Source organism: Sinocyclocheilus rhinocerous, unplaced genomic scaffold (assembly GCF_001515625.1).
Source record: "Sinocyclocheilus rhinocerous isolate Xijiao unplaced genomic scaffold, SAMN03320098_v1.1 scaffold97, whole genome shotgun sequence".
Lineage (NCBI taxonomy): Eukaryota > Metazoa > Chordata > Actinopteri > Cypriniformes > Cyprinidae > Sinocyclocheilus > Sinocyclocheilus rhinocerous.
The window spans coordinates 489,221-507,977 of record NW_015666183.1 but is presented as its reverse complement, the minus strand read 5'-3'; the positions used below and the strand labels follow the sequence as shown (position 1 = coordinate 507,977).

Below are 18,757 nucleotides of genomic sequence, written 5' to 3'. Positions count from 1 at the left end.
TTTTTTATTTAAATGCAAAAAAAATTTATATATTTTTTAAATAAAATAAAAATATGCTATTATTAGTGGTAGTGGGTCATTCTCAGAAAACAGGACCATATATGAAAAAAACATGATTTTAATTTTATTGTAATTTCAATATATTTGTATATAAATATAAATTAAACATGTTAATTTTTAAAATAAAATTTAAAATAATTTAAAATACATTTTTAAATTTAAATATAGAAACAAAAATAAGATCATATATGGAAATGTATGAAAAAACATGATTTTTAATTTAAATATATTTTTATATAAATATAAATTAAACATTTTAATAAAAAAACGTAAATAATTTACAATATTTTTGGATTTAAATATAGAAACAAAAAGTAATAAATGTAATTATTTTTGGTTATTAATCTTTAGTTAATAATTATATTTAAGTAATAGTTTGTTTTATTTATTTACTGTGTTTTTTTATTTTATTTTATTTAATTTAAATTTAAATAGATAAAAAAATAATTTTAGTATTAGTGGTGGTGGGTCTCAATCTCAGAAAACAGGACCATGTGTAGAAAAGAAATTCAGGATTTAATTTAAATATAAAATGAAAAATTGTGTACTTATTTGTTTGTTTGTTTATTTGTGTATGTTTTATTTCATGTAAAAAATGAAATAAAAATATATTAGTATTAGTGGTGGTGGGACAATCTTAGAAATCAGGGCCATGTGTGAAATAGAAAATAAGTATTTTATTTGATATTTTATTTTATTTCAGTTTACAAAGTTGCTGCAGAACTAGAACAAGAAAATCACCTGACATTCTGATGAAAAGTACAAACAAACATGGGGACACAAATGACATTGTTTCATGAAAATGACCCTCACTGAGGTCTTCCCTGTCACTTTGAATCCATCTTTTTTGTGTCACTCTCCCTAGATCTCCCTGTTTGTGGATTTTCCCGGAAATATCATTGCACTGTGTCAGAAACACAAGCCAGGCAATTAAGTCCTGTCATTGACAGCATTTCTTCAGTGTCCTTTTGATAAGAGGACATCCATCCCACCTCCTAAATCAATCCCCCTCCGTCCCTGATATCAATCCCCCAGTGACGGACAGCGTCATTTGCTTCCATGTCGATTGATTCTGGACGGAGTGTTTGGAAAGTGCAGAGAGCTGTAGAGAAGACAGAATGAAGCGAGGACTTCCATGCATTCTGCTCCGATGGTGCTGTAGAAAAAGCCAATATGAGTGCTGCTTGCCTGTGCAAAACTGTTTTGGTTTATTGCCAGGATGTTGCTATGCGGTTTTGGATGGTTGCTAGGTGGCTGCTTATTGGCCCAATGCAGAAGCGCTCGCCCTCAAGTCTCTGTGATATCCTAATCTGGAAATATGGCTCAGGTCCCTGCTTCAGTGTAAATCTATGGGATTTTTCTTGCCCACTTTGTTGCTCACAAGGTGAAAACCGTGAGGAAAGCAGCACGATTCACGATAGCACAACCAAAGTTTACTAAGTTTCCCAAGTACTAACAGTGATGCTTGATTTGGCAAACTCTACTCTATATAAAATTCAACTATTAGTCACAGCTCTGTGTATTTCATCAGCAGTTCAGCTTCAAATGGCCTCAATCAGATTTTTGAGCTGGAATTATTAATTTCATAATGTTAAAACTGACGTCATTTATGCTGGGGATGGTGAGAGCTTGTGTTGACGGTATTGTTCCAGCACTTTCTGAAACAGCTTGCAGACAGGGATGTACAGTGGGTACGGAAAGTATTCAGACCCCCTTAAATTTTTCACTCTTTGTTATATTGCAGCCATTTGCTAAAATCATTTAAGTTAATTTTTTTTCCTCATTAATGTACACACAGCACCCCACTCAAATGAAGGTGTAGAACCATTTCAAGGATGATCAGAAGAAATGGACGGCACCTGAGTTAAATATATGAGTGTCACAAGCAAAGGGTCTGAATACTTAGGACCGTGTGATATTTCAGTTTTTCTTTTTTAATAAATCTGCAAAAATGTCAACAATTCTGTGTTTTTCTGTCAATATGGGGTGCTGTGTGTACATTAATGAGGAAAAAAAATTAACTTAAATGATTTTAGCAAATGGCTGCAATATAACAAAGAGTGAAAAATTTAAGGGGGTCTGAATACTTTCTGTACCCACTGTATGTAATACACTGGCATCTTGCTGAGTGGCTGTCAGCAGTGAAGGAAAGCGACAGTGGCAATGTTTTCTGGCGCAGACAGCTCTCCACTTCTGTATTGCATTTCCACAGCTCACTGTTCATTCCAGTGGAATCCTCAAACAAAGTGCAATGTGCAGATGCTATTTTGATGAGCACAAAAACTTATATTAGGGGGTATTGAGACCCATATTTCACTTGACACTTAATATTTTATTATAACCACCTGATTAATTATTTAATATTTTAGTAGCATAATCAATGAGATATTGAGATAAGACTTGAATAATATTATTATTAAATATTAATTTTTGTATATATGTATATAAAGTATATTTCAATTCCTATCTAAATGTTTTTAATCAAATATTTAGAATTTAGTTTTGACTGATTATCTAATATTTTATTATTATAACCACCTGATTAATTATTTAATATTTTATTAGCATAATCAAATTATTATTAATGAGATAAGACTTGAATAATGTATTAATAAATATTTTTTATTTTATTTTATTTTAAATATTTATATATATGCCTGTGTGTGTGTGTGTGTGTGTGTGTGTGTGTGTGTGTGTTGAAAACTTCAAGTCTCTTTCCTTTTTTTCCTTTCTTTATTTCTTTCTTCAGTTATTTATTTATTTATTATAATTATTATTTTATTATATTTATTATTTATTATTCATTCAGTTAGTTGGTAAGTTACTTATTTAGTTAGGGTTAGTTATGTATTCAATACATTATAATTATATTAATTATAGTTATTATTAAATATTAATTATTATTATTATTATTTTCAAAACTAAATGAATAAATACTCAATTCAAAACTACAAACCAGCTCTCTGTCTCAGTACATCCCATAGATTTTTTATAAAAACATATTGTAAAATATTGTATTAAAATGTTTGAGCATAACCTAAGTAATATTCATGAAGTCTTCGTTATGCTGTGATATGAAGACAGCATGTTTCGTTCACAGAGTGATGCCTGATTCTTGCATACACGCAAGAATCTCTCTCTACCCAGCGGCATTATGGGTATTCCTGCCAGAGCGTGATCGTGACTCAAAAGCCAGGAAGTTTGAGGAAGCACCCGGGGTGTTTGGGTAACAGTCACACGGTTTTAACCCTGTGGCAGTGCTTGCTGTGCAGTCGCTGTGGAGGACTATCACACGAGGTGTAGCACTCTCTCTCCTGTCTTCTCTGCGTGTGATTGAGGGGCTTTTCGGGGCTGATTGCTGCCTCAGTGCTCTAGTGTTGCGCGGCAGGGTCTCGGCAGAGCCACACACACGTTCACTGAGTTGGAAATCACACAGGATGTCAATTGGGGGGGATTCTGAGACTCTTAATGAGCTCACGGAGCGTGGAGGTTTTTAAACTTAAATCCTTGGTTTTTTGTGGTTCATGAGCTGCCTGCGCTCAGATCCAGACGTGCTGTTACTGTACCGTAAAGGGCTCCTGCAGTGTGCGGTTTATATAGTAACACACACACAGCTATCTTCTTTGAGGGGGCAGCAGTGGCATTTCTGGCTCACTTGGTGCCCTTGGCGAGATAAGGGGGGAAAAATTAGTTTTTAGGAGTGCTTTTCTGACAGAAAGTGTTTTCTGGGCAGAATTCAAGGGAGCTTGTGTTCAAATCCTGACCAAATATATATTTTTCATACAAACAAACAAACGACCAAACAAACAAACAAATAAATAAATAAATATCTGTTATTTATTTTAATATTAATAATATTTATTTTAATATTGATAATGTTTATTTTAATATTAATAATATTAATAATTTATATTATTTGTGGATTTTATTAAAAAAAAATCCAATATCTGTTATTTATTTTAATATTAATAATATTTATTTTAATATTGATAATGTTTATTTTAATATTAATAATATTAATAATTTATATTATTTGTGGATTTTATATAAAAAAAATCCAACCACCTGCACTGACTCCAAAATGTATTTATTTATCTATTTATTTATTTATTTATTATTTAATAATAATAATAATAATAATAATAATAATTAACTATTATTATTATTATCATTATTATTATTTTAAATATTGTAAAGATAAATCTATACATTATTTAAAATATTTACAATATTATTTTAAATTGGAATACAAAAAAAGTAATTTAATAACAAAAATATTTATTTGTTTGTTTTTATTTATTAAATAAAAGAAAAATTTAAAATAATGATCAAATTTAAAACAGCAACAACAACAATAATAATAATCATTATTTGTTGTTCTTCTTCTTTTAAATTTGATTACATAAAACAATTTTTTATTTAAAAATTATTATTTGTTGATTTTTATAAAATAAAAATCCAACCACGAACCACCTGCACTGACTCTAAGAAATATTTTATTTATTTAAAGAAAAATATAATAATAATAATAATAAACTATTATTATTATTATTTTGAATATTGTACATGTAATGTATTAATTATTTAAAATATAAAAAATATTAATTTAAATTGTGCTGCATGAAGCTTAAAATATTCAAGAGTGTTTCAATAAATAACACCAAAAGATAATTTATTCAACTAATACCTGACACAAACAGCACCTTAATGGTAAAATTCAGGCCTTTATTTCCATGCACTAAATATGTTGAATTGCAATAGCCACAGCACAGCATCACATCAGCGCAGATGGTGACCGGCTCCACTAGATTGTGGGTGGTTAGTGAATAAAGTAATTCACCCTTTAGCCTCCATTCGTTTTTTGCAGATGTGTGATCAGATCCGCCATGAAACGAGAATAACGTGCGGACAATTGAGAATCCCACAACCAGCTGCCGTAAAACACAGACCAGCGAGAGATCAGCTGGCAGATGCTGGACAATCTTCTACAAATGCTCCGCACAAGAGATTTATCTGATAAGAGGGGCAATTTAACACATCTTTGCTGATTTGCGAATGCTCTCGCCTTCCTGTCCAGTAGGAGGAGGAGGAGGAGGAGGAGGAGGGAGAGGAGGAGGAGGGAGAGGAGGCCTCTGGCCTTCTGAAAGATCGAGGTGGTGTAAAAGCGATAACCTCACGGCACTGTAATTGGGCCTGGACATCAGTCACAGGAATGTTCTTAAGGGGACAGGCGGTACAGAGGTTGTATGTTTGCTATTGTTTATTACAGCGCTTGTTCTCTGTCAAACTGCTTTTTCGGATTTGGGCGCAATTTATCGTCCATCAAACCCCCAAGAGCTGCATACCCAAAGGAGAATGTTATTGCTCAAAGGTTTCACAGCACAGGAGACCTTAAAGGTGCAATAGGTGATTGTCTTCAGAAACATTTTTTGTTATGCTGGTTAAAAGTCTCTTCACATCCCGATAGCAATCATTAAGTTAAGTGGTCTAAATGTATTTATCTGTATTTATATATTTGGTGGAAGATGTAGGACCAAGAAATGTTCGTCCAATCAAAACGCTCGGTCCGTTTTTTGTTTTTACAAATCTTTTTGGTGTCTGCAAATCTTTGAGACATTGTTGAGATCTGTTCTGAAACTCACATGTGGTCTTTTTCTCAGGATAAATATTATAACAAGAGATGTACAGTAATTGGTGTTTTGGTGAGTAAAACCCACATGGGGTCACGATTCATGACCTTAAGGTTAAGCTCCAAGGTTGAGACCCTAAAGTTGAGTTTTATTATACTTAATCTAATTTCTGTGTAGGAGAAGCAACTTAGATGTCAAATAACAATTCTATTTTTCTTTCTGTGGGCAGAAGTGAAAGAGATAAAGTTGAAGAGAGTGCTAGTGCTGTTTTTATGGCATGATCCCGTGGCCACATTGTGGCTTGGGAAATTACAAGAGGGCATATTTCACTCTTCCAATTTCTGTCTCCATGAATGACTGCACACACGAGAGCGCGAGTGTGTCGGCGTGTGTTTGAATGTGTGAGCCTTCAGCCAGGTAACCTTGGCAACTAATCCTATTTACAGAGTATTGGATCCATTATTCAAGCATTTGGTCCCCAAGATAAATAAATCTAATCTTCATTTCTCAGTGACATTAGAGAGCTTTAAATTCTAACCGGCGTTTGAAGACGTCGACACAAAATACTAGTGTCGTTTGGTGATCAGAGACAATCTTGGTGTGACACGATTTTTGTGAGTTTTCCTGTTTCACACCGAACACGAAAGCAGAGCAGCAGCGTATGTTGAGCTTGATTTCTGGGTTACTACATTCAGTATTTCCTTTTATAATGGTTATGCTTTTAAAAATGGTTATCAGACATATGCTTGAACATATGGTATGTTTTGAAATCTAATTTACATAAAGAAGTAGATCATATTTACATGAATTGTAACTCAGAACGCAAACTATAGCTATAAACTTATTAAATGATCTGTATTCAGTCAAATTTACAGATAACACAATTGTGAATACAAATGCAAAAACATGTATTTTTTATCTTTTACTAATTAAAATGTACACATTCTTGCCTACCTCACAAATCTCTCTTTCTTCTCCATTAACAAATGCTCAACAGTGTTGTTGTTGTTGTTATTATTGCCTTAAACTATTAAAAATAATTTTCATTAATTAAATTAAAAAGAAGCTAAAATAAATATTAAACAAATATTAAATGAAAAACTTTAACTTATTGCTTAGGCAACTAACTGAAATAAATAAGTTTATGTATTAAAATTAATAAGATTAAAATTGAAAAGAATAAATTGAAATAAAAAATTTAATAAAATTAAAAAAAACTAACATAGCTTCTCTATTCTTTTTGTATTCTATCTATCTATTTCTTTTCTTTTTATTTATTATACAATTGACTAAAGCAAAAAAGGCCTCTAACGCTAGCTTGCTCTATTCTTTTTCTATTCTATCTGTTTTCTTTTTATTTATTATATAATTTAAAAAACCCTTGCTATGTGTATTATGTTAAGCTAACTGAGACTTGTTATAACTCTTGCATATCATTGCTCTTTTGTTAATTTTAATTGCTTCCATTGTCTTCATTTGTAAGTCGCTTTGTATAAAAGCGTCTGCAAAAAGACTAAATGTAAATATAAATTTAGACTGAATGGAAATATTAAAAAGCAAAAACTAATTAAAGTAAATCTGAAATAAAATAAAACAAATATGACATGAAAATCAGAAATGTTGCATGCTTTGGCATCTAACTGAAATAAGTTTAAGTATTAAAATTACTAAAACTGAACTAAAAATAAATGAAGACTAAATAGAAATATTAAAAAAGCAAAAACTAATAAACATGATAAATATAACTAAATTAATTAAAATACAAAAAATAATAAAAGCAAATTTTAAATATGAATAAATCCTATCGTCATATATAAATGATACTAAAATAACACTGACGCTCAAAACAAAAAGAATTGCAATGTGTAAACTCGCAATTGCGAGTTGTAAAGTCAGAATTCGCAATTCTGAGAAAAAGTCGGAATTGCAAGATATATATTCGCAATTGTAAGAAAAATGCAAACTTATATCCTGCAATTAAGAAAATTGTGAGTTTATATCTTGTAATTCTGACTTTATAACTCACAGTTGTGTTTATTTCAAACAATTCTGCGGAAAAAAGTCTGAATTGCGAATTTATATCACGCAATTCTGAGACAAAAGTCAGAATTTGCAATTTTGCAATTGCGAAAAATTGTGAGATAAAAAGTTACAATTACCTTTTTATATATATATATATATATATTCAGTAGCAGAAATGGGTTTCCATAAGTATCTACTGTTTATTGCAAAATAATGTGATGATAAATAGCTTTATAGTACAAAAATAAACAATTTGCAGCAACCAGAAGTCATTCATTTTCACAATTTATGTACAAACACTTTTCCTTGCATAATGTTAATTTCTATCAGTTTTTGCCAAAAAATAAATCAGATTTGCGAAAGCTATGCTTACGCAGCCCACCAGTAGCATTATGGCATCCATAAATAGTAATGCCTACTTGTGACCTGTCGACCTCCAGAGATTAAAATCACTGTCAGTGTGAACGACCCATCAGCGGCGAAACTCAACACTCCTGCAGCTCAACAAATATCAAGTATATATTTGGGCAACTCAATGCGTCGTATTCGGTCAGCGCCTTTGATTCTCACTAGTGTCTCCATGGAGCTGCGTGTTCATTCTTGCTGTCTTGTGAGAGTAGGTCGTTGACAGCGTGAGAGACAGAACATAATGCAGCTCTGTCTCAGACAATAGCAGTCACTGTCTCTGAATGTGTGTGTGTGCGGGAAGGGGAGTTGGATGACACCCAATGGGAGGATCTCGCTGCTGTTCTTGTTCTCTGATGTGAAGACTGACTGACTGTGTGTTCACTGAGTAATACGGAGACTGCATAAACCTGAGGCCTTCATTTACTCTCTCTCAGCCGCGCGCCACTCGCTTTCTCGCCTTCACACTTCACGCTTGCAGAGATTGCTCATATTCTCGCAGATTTATAGACACAAACACAAATAAACACATGCATCTCTCACGTACACACACCAGCGCTCACTCATATTCTCACATATTCAGTGTGCTGGGCGGTGTGGATGTTAAAAACGCCGGTGCTGTCGCTGACACAATCTTTTCAAAGAATCAGTAGGAACAAGTCTGTAGGCTATATACCATAAAACAGCAGTTTAATTATTGTTATCGCTCCAATAGCTGTTCTTTTATCATGATAAGGAAACAATACAGTGTCTTATCCTAAAATCTTTATGATGGTAAAATATGAAGGTCGAGTCAGGGACGTAGAATACACTGCAAGTGCTTTTAGAGAGTTTTTTTGGAAGTTTGTTCCACTTTTCGGTGGCCATCCAAGATGTAGATGAGTTTTCTTCATCAGAACAGAATTGGAGAAATGTAGCATTGCATCACTTGCTCACCAATGGATCCTCTGCGGTGAATGGGTGCCGTCAGAATGAGAGTCCTAACAGCTCCACAAGTAATCCACACCACTCCAGTCCATCAATGTATGTCTTGTGAAGTGAAAAGCTGCACGTTTGTAAGAAACAAATCTATCATTAAGACATTTTAAACTTTAAACCGTAGCTTCTGGACAAAATATGAGTCCATAATCCATAACAACGCCTCCTCCAGTGAAAAAGTCCATCCCCTGTTGTCCTCTCACATCAAAAACCAATGACATATTTGTTTAAACTTTTCCACGACATTCTAATTTATTGAGATGCACCTGTATTTGTTTTGGACTGTTTTTGTTTGTAAACAGTGCTTGATCTGTGTATCTTTCTCTCCTAGTTCAGACGAGATGACTTTTCCACTGGAGAAAGCAATTTTGGATAGAGGAAATTTTATTTGTACTTTTGAACAGTTTAGGAATGTTTATTGTATTTTTTTGTACCAGATCACCAACTTTTCTGTCATATAGATACAGTATTTCCATTTTCCATCATACATGATCTCCAAACAACATAATTGAGCCAAGTGGGAGATGTTCCTTTGTTGGCCGTGAACTTTCCTAAAAATAAGCCAAAATTTGCAGTCAGTTTTTTTTTTTTTTTTTAAGTGAAACAGGGTTTACAACAATTATAAAATGTTGAGCGGTACTTGATTTTGCACTATAATCTGGATGTGATTGGACCATGAAAGTGGTTTCTAGTGTATATCAGAGGTAGTTGGAGAGAAGTGGTTGAAAAATAAGAGTTGGCGACATATTAAGTATACAAAGACAAAAATCTGGCAAAAATCTTTGCAATAACATCACTGATAAATCATTCTCAGTAAGATCAGAAAGTTTTATTATATATTATTAAAGGGATAGTTCACTCAAAAATGAAAATTCTGTCATCATTTACTCACCTTCATGTTGTTCCAAACATGCATGATCTTCTTTCTTCTTCTAAACACAAAAGAATATTGGTAACCCATCAGTTGACGGCAGCCAGTGATTTCCATAGTATTTTTTTTTCCATACTATGGCTGGTTTGCATACCAACATACTTCAAAATATCTTCCTTTGTGCTCAACAGTGTAAAGAAACACATAGGTTTGGAAAAACTTAGTAAATGATGACAGAATCTTCATTTTTGGGTGAACTATCCCTTTAAATATGGTAAATATTGATGTCATGGTACCCAAATCAGAGGAAAATGACAAGAGTATTTTTCAAGCCTGACCCCAATGGTATGCTAAAATTGTTTGGTAGAAATATGGTTCCATTTCCAAAAGGGATCCATATAAAGATCTATTTTATTAAACATTTCAACATTTACAATGAAAAACCTTTAAATGCTACACACACATTCCCTATATCAGGCGTGGTTGATGTCGTTCCCATCATGTCTCTGCTTTCCAGGAGAAGAATGACCGGGAAGTGTCAGACCAGCAATGTCACTAACAAGAACGACCCGCGCTCCCTCAACTCACGGGTCTTTATCGGCAACCTCAACACCGCCATCGTGAAGAAGACCGACATCGAGGTCATCTTCGCCAAGTACGGCAAGATCGTGGGCTGTTCGGTGCACAAGGGTTACGCTTTCGTCCAGTACATGAGTGAAAGGAACGCACGGGCGGCCGTGGCAGGAGAGAACACCAGGATCATCGCAGGACAGCCGCTGGGTGAGTTCCTTTCTGCTTTACTAAAGCTGTGCTCGACAGAAGCGCTCTTTTTGCTCGGCTCTGCCGGACTGACAGACGTTCACAGGGGCCCGCTTTGCCTGAGGCGGATCCAGAGTGAGTTTGATTTGGCTTTGTGATTCTTGGACATGCAAAGTGTTTTTCAGTGTTTTGACAGTCGGTGGGAGAGACGAGCGCTGTGCTACATGTCATTGTGGTGGCGTAAAAGTGATATTGCCTTTATTTTGGGTTTTACTGTAAAGATACTTGAGAAAATGGCAGTGGAACAAGAGACTTAAAGATGAAGTGTGTCATTTTTTTGATGCTAAAATACATATTCGTTCCAAGCTTAATGTGCAGAGACAGCTACTGTAGAAGTAAACCATTTGTAGCTTGATTTTCCTGGAAAGTGTAAACACTGTGGCCTTGTGGTGTTTTTAAAACTCAAAAATCATATTTGGTTGGTTGTTTGTTTGGCTGGTTGGTTATTTATTTTTGTTGTGAAAGACTAAAATAAAAAACAAATAAATGTATTTGATCTTGCTGTTTTGAAAACCCACATTTATTTATAAGAAAATGGCAAATGAAATTTAAAGACAAAGTGTGTAATTTTTTGATGCTAAAATATTATTCTGTCCAAGCTTAATGTGTTTTTTCTTTTTTGATAGATTGATTGATTGATTGATTGAAGTGTGCGTGTGTGTGTGTGTGTGTGTGTGTTTTTGTGACAAATGAGGCTTATTCCGTTTTGACAGACTGAAATGAATGAATGAATGAATGAATGAATGAATGAATGAATGAATGAATGAATGAATGAATGAATGAATGAATGAGTTTTGACAGACTGAAATGAATGAATGAATGAATGAATGAATGAATGAAAAAAATATTTATTTATTCCGTTCTGACAGACTGAAATGAATGAATGAATGAATGAAAAATATTTATTTATTTATTTATTTATTTATTTCCGTTCTGACAGACTGAAATGAATGAATGAAAAATATTTATTTATTTATTTCCGTTCTGACAGACTGAAATGAATGAATGAAAAATAGTTATTTATTTATTTCCGTTCTGACAGACTGAAATGAATGAATGAAAAATATTTATGTATTTATTTATTCCGTTCTGACAGACTGAAATGAATGAATGAAAAATATTTATTTATTTATTTATTTCCGTTCTGACAGACTGAAATGAATGAATGATAAATAAATAAATAAATTTGATCTTGTTTTAAAAAAACACTACATTTATTCGATCATTCATTCATTCATTCATTCATTCATTTATTCCGTTTTGACAAACTGAAATGAATAAATGAATGAATGAATGAATATTTATTTATTTATTTGTTTATTCCGTTCTGACAGGCTGGAATGAATGAATGAATGAATGAATGATAAATAAATTTATCCTGTTTTAAAAAACACCACATTTATTCTTTAATTCATTCATTCATTCATTCATTCATGCATTTATTTATTTGTTTATTTATTTATTTATTTATCCATCTGTCCTTCCATCAATCCATTCATCCACTGGGAAAGACAGAAATGAATGAATGAATGAATTTAGTTATATTGAAAAAATATATAGATATACAGTGTTGTGTTTTTTTCATAAGCTTTGCCAGGAGTTTAGAAGATTTCAGTCTTTTTAATTTCAAGTAGATAGGAGATGTACTTCCATGATTACAACATAGCAAGAAACATTTCCCAAAAGCAACTATAGTTAGCTAACGATGGTTTTGGGAAATGCACCCCAGATCAGCTCAAACTATGGCGTGAGAGTTGGGGGTGGTGCTGTCTGTTTTCCCAACCAATGGCAAACAGGGAGAGAGAAAAAAAATCATTATTTGTGCCTTTTTGTTTGTTGGCACAGGCATTACACACTTTCCTTTTCATTGAATGCTTTTAAATGCCACCATTTTGTTATTTGTTTCTCAGAGTTTGATTTCTCGTTTAAGCAGCATGTCTAACTTCGATCTATTACAGCATGTGCAGCATTGTGTGTATAATCAATAACCAGTGGACTTTCATTGTCAAATGACTATAAAATCTGCTATAACACTCACAAATTTGTAACCTCCTGGGAGCAGCGCTATTAAAACAGGAGGCCTGACACATTACTTAAACTTCTCTCCATCCTCATTATACCATTGGCCTGCTTTAAAAAACATGGTTTTATTTTTGCAGTGGAAAACATTTTATACATAATGCAAAATATAGCCAGGGGACCCTCGTTAGGAATGTGGCCTGCTAAGATAAAATTTAGCTGGAGGTCAAGCTGTAAACATGTGCACTGCTCCACAACTGGGGATTTATGCTAAATGAGGCTGTTTCATTAGATGTTAAAGTCAGCATGAAATCAAAATTGAATGTTTGCTTTTTAACACGTTACTGGTCGTTTTCATCTAAATTCAGTATCTTGGTTGACATCATCAATCCATCTAATTTTTACATTCCCATTCCCCAACTGTCAGTCTTACAAGACTTTTCATTATCCAATCAGTTCCTGATGAATGATATTAAGGCTGAATATTAAAAATGCTATTTTCACTAATCTACAATCCGTCAGCCGGATGTTTTGCCTTTTGTTTTGCACTATAAATATCATCACTCTTTGCACTTAATACAAATAAGCTATTTATTGCTATTTTTACTTGGTGCAAACAGTGTCTAACGTTGCTAGTAAATTTTGGGATCGATAACATTTTTAAAAATGGTTTGAAAGAAATCTCTTATGCTCACCAGGGCTGCGTTTATTTGATAAAAAATACAGTAAAATACAGTAAAACTGTAAAATATTATTACAATTTAAAACAGCTGTTTGCTGTTTAAATATGTTTTAAAATGTAATTTATTCATATGATGGCAAAGCTGAATTTTCAGCATCATTACTCCAGCCTTCAGTGTCACATGATCCTTCAGAAATCATTCTAATATGCTGATTTGCTGCTCAAGAAACATTCTAAATTCAGTATCTTGGTTGACATCATCAATCCATCTAATTTTTACATTCCCATTCCCCAACTGTCAGTCTTACAAGACTTTTCATTATCCAATCAGTTCCTGATGAATGATATTAAGGCTGAATATTAAAAATGCTATTTTCACTAATCTACAATCCGTCAGCCGGATGTTTTGCCTTTTGTTTTGCACTATAAATATCATCACTCTTTGCACTTAATACAAATAAGCTATTTATTGCTATTTTTACTTGGTGCAAACAGTGTCTAACGTTGCTAGTAAATTTTGGGATCGATAACATTTTTAAAAATGGTTTGAAAGAAATCTCTTATGCTCACCAGGGCCGCGTTTATTTGATAAAAAATACAGTAAAATACAGTAAAACTGTAAAATATTATTACAATTTAAAACAGCTGTTTGCTATTTAAATATGTTTTAAAATGTAATTTATTCATATGATGGCAAAGCTGAATTTTCAGCATCATTACTCCAGCCTTCAGTGTCACATGATCCTTCAGAAATCATTCTAATATGCTGATTTGCTGCTCAAGAAACATTTCTTATTATTATCAGTGTTGAATATTTTTGTGGAAACCATGAAACATGTTTTTAGGATTATTTTTTTACTCTTTAAATAACATTTAATAATGACCCACCCTACACTTTTGTTCTCATTGAATATCCATTTTTAGCAATTTTACTTATGTAATGTCACTTCCTGTTGAATTTAATTTGTTTTCTTGTAAATATGTGACACCTGCAGTATTATTTCGTACACATGGTCTGTATTTCTGCATTCAAATACAGCTTGCTGGAGTTCAGCGGAATTAAATAAGGCAGAATTTATGCATTTCCAACATCCAGGCTTGTTGCCAGTTATCCATAAAATATTATGCAAATTAGCATCAATGTGATCCGTCGACTACCAATAGGAGTGCAGACAGTGGCGCTCATGTGATCTGCCTCCTGATACAGTTGGATTTAATCCGTGCCAGTACAAACACAGGGACTACAATCTCGTTTCTATGCAAGGTGTCTGGTATTTTGAAAGGCTCTTTGCTGCGATTCTTCTCGGGTCTATCTCTCGGTTGTGTCAGCGCGCACACAGAGGCTGATGTACGATCCCGGTCTCTTTCCTAATCTCCTCGTAGTGCAGGCCCAGCATGTGGAGTAATGTAGAAATGCTGATATACTCCTCTGGCCGAACAACGAAGGCAAATTCCTTCATTACCGCAGGTCTGCTCTGCAGCCCCTACCCTCCAACCCAGCCAACCTGACCTGGTAATTCCCTAATGGAAACTAGTCGAACGCTGCAGATAGCATCACTCTGCTGGGCTGCGATAACACACGACTCACTCTCCTTTAGGAGGCACAACTACATCAGAGAGAGAGAGAGAGCCTTGCAGGATGTTACATATTAATGTTAGCCAGCACTTCGTACTGATAAGCAGCAAGGATATACACAGGTATAAACACACAGACATATTTCTGAACAGTGCACTGCATGGGCTTCAACAATCTTTGGCATTGCATTCAGGACAAAAACCTTTGGACTGTCATTTTTTTTCAGAGAATCTGACAGTGATTGAATTGTTGTGTTCATCTGTGTTCTGCTTTGTTTCCTACTTAGAATTTCGCTTCTTATTATCAATATTGATTTTTTGTTTATATTTTTTGTATTGTAGATACAAAAATTTGGACATGGAGCCACATTTCTAGTTTCAACCTTATTTGCTCTTTAGACATTCCTCTTTAAAAGAAGCTGTTTGCAAATTGACCCACTGAAAATGTGTGCAATTTAACAATTTATTTATGGAAAAGAACTATGTAGGACCTTAAAAATTAAGATACCTGAAGTAAAGTTTAAGAACCAAAATCTAAAAGGATATTAAGTATCGTCAATACTTCTTGAGTTACAGCATGCAAACCTTGGGGGGGAAAAAATAAAAAAAAATGATTTTTCCAATTTTTGAACTGTCACCATTGGCACATAATTCAACAAAGATTGCTTAAAAAAAAAAAAAATTTAAAAAAAAGATTGCTCTAATAGACATACCAATCTCTGTGTAAAAGTAAAATAATAATGCTGTCATCTTTCATGTCATTTTTACCCTGTAATTTGGCTCCAAATCTCAAGTGAAAATTGTCATTTTAACCCCCTCTACCAAATAGTGGATTAAATATTCAACTCGGTCCATTAACCATCTTCAAGAATCGGCTAAAAACACATCTCTTCCATCTTTATTTGACCCTCTAACTCTAGCACTCTCTATTCTAATTCTATTCTTAAAAAACACTAGCTTCTCTATTCTTTTTGTATTCTATCTATTTGTTTTCTCTTTATTTAATATACAATTAACAAAAAGCAAAAAAAAGGGGCCTCTAACATTTGCTTGCTCTATTCTTTTTCTATTCTATCTGTTTACTTTTTATTTATTATATTATTTTAAAAAAAACTTGCTACGTGTACTGCATTAAGCTAACTGAGACTTAGCACTTGCGTATCATTGCTCTTTTGTTGATTTTGATTGCTTCCATTGTCCTCATTTGTAAGTCGCTTTGGATAAAAGCGTCTGCAAAATGTCTAAATGTAAATGTAATATTCATCCATGACGTAATATTTTGTCTTTCTTCACTTTTATGTTTGTCATTTTTCAGAAAATGTATTAACAAAAGAAAACATTTTTAGCAGACGTTTCTGAAATTTGGTTGATTTGGCACAGAAATGCCCGTATATTTTATAAGCTTTTAAAAAAAGACAGAATAAAGAAAAAAAAAACACATAATTGTAATGAATGAATGATCCAATTAAAAATAAACAATAATAAATAGTATGCATTTACTGTTATTATCATTATTATGCATACATATAATATTAAAAATATGCTTTTGAAATACATAAATAAATAATACAATAATACCTTTTTTTTTAAAAAGGTGTTAGTTTATTAAATAAATAGAACAACTGCAAATTAAAGAGTAACACATTTTGTTTTGTTCTTTGTTTTGTTTTGTTTTGAAATGTCCTAAATTGCTGGCTAAGCTTTTGAATGGATGGAAGGAAGGATAAATGAATAAAGTAAGCAACTAAGTTTTTTTCTTCAAAACTTAGTCAGCAGTTTAGTTTTTTTTTTTTCTTTCTTTTTTTCCCCTCTTCAAGTAAATATGAGTTGTACTTGCATGATTACAACATAGTTTGTCTTGGACGTTGCCAAGATGGCTGTCAAGTGAAACAACTTATTTTAAAAGGCCTTTGAACTCATTGAGCAGGACATATGTGTGTGTGGGTGTGTGAAGGATACCGGATGAGAATGTGACGGACAGACAGCCAGACAGAGCTCTGAAGGAAACAGAAAATATTAGCTGCTGGCGTTCAGGCGTTCGTGTAGGTGAAACTCCATCTGTGCGTTAACGGCCCCAACAGTGAGAGGAATCTAAAATATTTTCATCATTTTAAAGGTCAGATAAAGGTCACTATTGCTGAAAGCTATTTCTGCCATTATTATCAGATGATGTGCAAATCTCAACTCGGAGGGGAAAATAAATTCCTGATTGCCAATTAAATCCACACTCGCTCTCATCTTCCTGAACTGACATCTTTTATTAGCGAGGCTGAGACCTGCGCTGACTTCCACTGAGGCGGCTGGGTGTGAGCCAGAGCTTTCCAACAATTTTCATAAAGCAATTGCTGTTTCTTGCTGTCAATGAGTTGAACACAGTAATGGCACATTAGCAGAAAGGTGTGGATTAATCAGTAAGCCTGACTCATGTGAGCAATTTCAGTTTGTTGTAATCTCAAATTAAAGTACAATGGGATACAGCCCTCCATTAAAAGGAAAAAAGTGCTCTTTTTTTCTTGCTCTAATGTAGATAATGGATATCAATCGATATATATATATATATATATATATATATATATATTTTTTTTTGTATATACTTCAATTCTTATATATGTTTTGGAGGCAATTTATTGAATTTCAATTACATTTTGCAACATTTTATTTATTTGGACTTTGGTTTTTGTCTTATAGAGAGAAACTTAATTTGTGTAAAAAAAAATATGAAAATGTAAATATAAGTCAATGAGTGGGAATATTTACTTCACCATATGCAAATATTTTTGATTAAACAAGTTTTTTGATTAACATTTTACCAAGTATTTATTCAAAATGACAAAGGGTTATACATTTAATATTCATATTATGTTATTCAAATTTATGAATGTGATCATTTTAAGCATTATAATTTATGGTGACCTCAACCATGAGGCCACACACTCCATGTAAAATAACAAAATAACAAACTGAATACTATTTAAAAGCATATATCGTTCTATTTGTGTTTAAATGTAAAACTTGTTTTTCATAAGAAATAAAAATGTAAAACGTGTAGAGTTGAGTTCTCCACTAAAATCAGCCTCACCACAGGAGTGTTGACTTTCTAAATGGACTGTGTCAGGCATGTGCTGCTGTACAGAATCTAGGTGGAGAACGCTGGAGAGACATTTCATGGCCTGCCAAGCTTCATCTGTTGTTTGTGTATGTGGGATATTCCACGAGAAAGAGAAACTATGCAGGGATCCACATTCACATCCTGAGAGTAATCTTGTTCATTCCTCCTTTTTTTTCCTTTGGGAGATAAAAGTTCATGTTCCACATCCTGATTAATTATACATGGAAGTTTATAAGACTGCTTTTGAAATTGGCATCTTGTTCTCTCTGAGTCATGACACAATTCTCCATTGAGACCTAACCTGATATACATGTAGGGAGACCGGGGCAAGTTGTCACATTTGAGCACATTTAGATTTTAACTGAAAGGTTTTCATGAATGTCAGAGTGAGGCAAGTTGTCACACACAAAGGGCTTCATTGTACTGGATTTGTCTTTGAACACTTTGAGCATCCTGTGTTGCGGCAATCTCAGACCAAATATTTCAAGGGTCAGACAGGGCCAGAAAACCATACAGCATTTTTGTTTTATTACAAAAACTAAATCTATCTATATATATATATATATATATATATATATATATATATC

At 33.2% G+C, this 18,757-nt stretch overlaps 1 protein-coding gene across 4 annotated transcripts in view; it reads left to right on the top strand.

Annotated features, from left to right (window-relative positions):
* ralyl (RALY RNA binding protein like) overlaps nt 1-18,757 on the top strand; it is a 133,519-nt gene that overhangs the window by 58,225 nt on the left and 56,537 nt on the right. For 3 of the 4 annotated variants that reach the window (XM_016543385.1, XM_016543382.1, XM_016543383.1), the window contains exon 2: nt 10,484-10,746. In XM_016543385.1, the coding sequence (XP_016398871.1) occupies nt 10,491-10,746 (256 nt within the window). In that variant the 5' untranslated portion in view covers nt 10,484-10,490. Of the gene's footprint in view, nt 1-5,448; nt 5,467-10,483; nt 10,747-18,757 lie in introns of those variants that run through there. The other variant, XM_016543384.1, reaches the window with a different exon arrangement.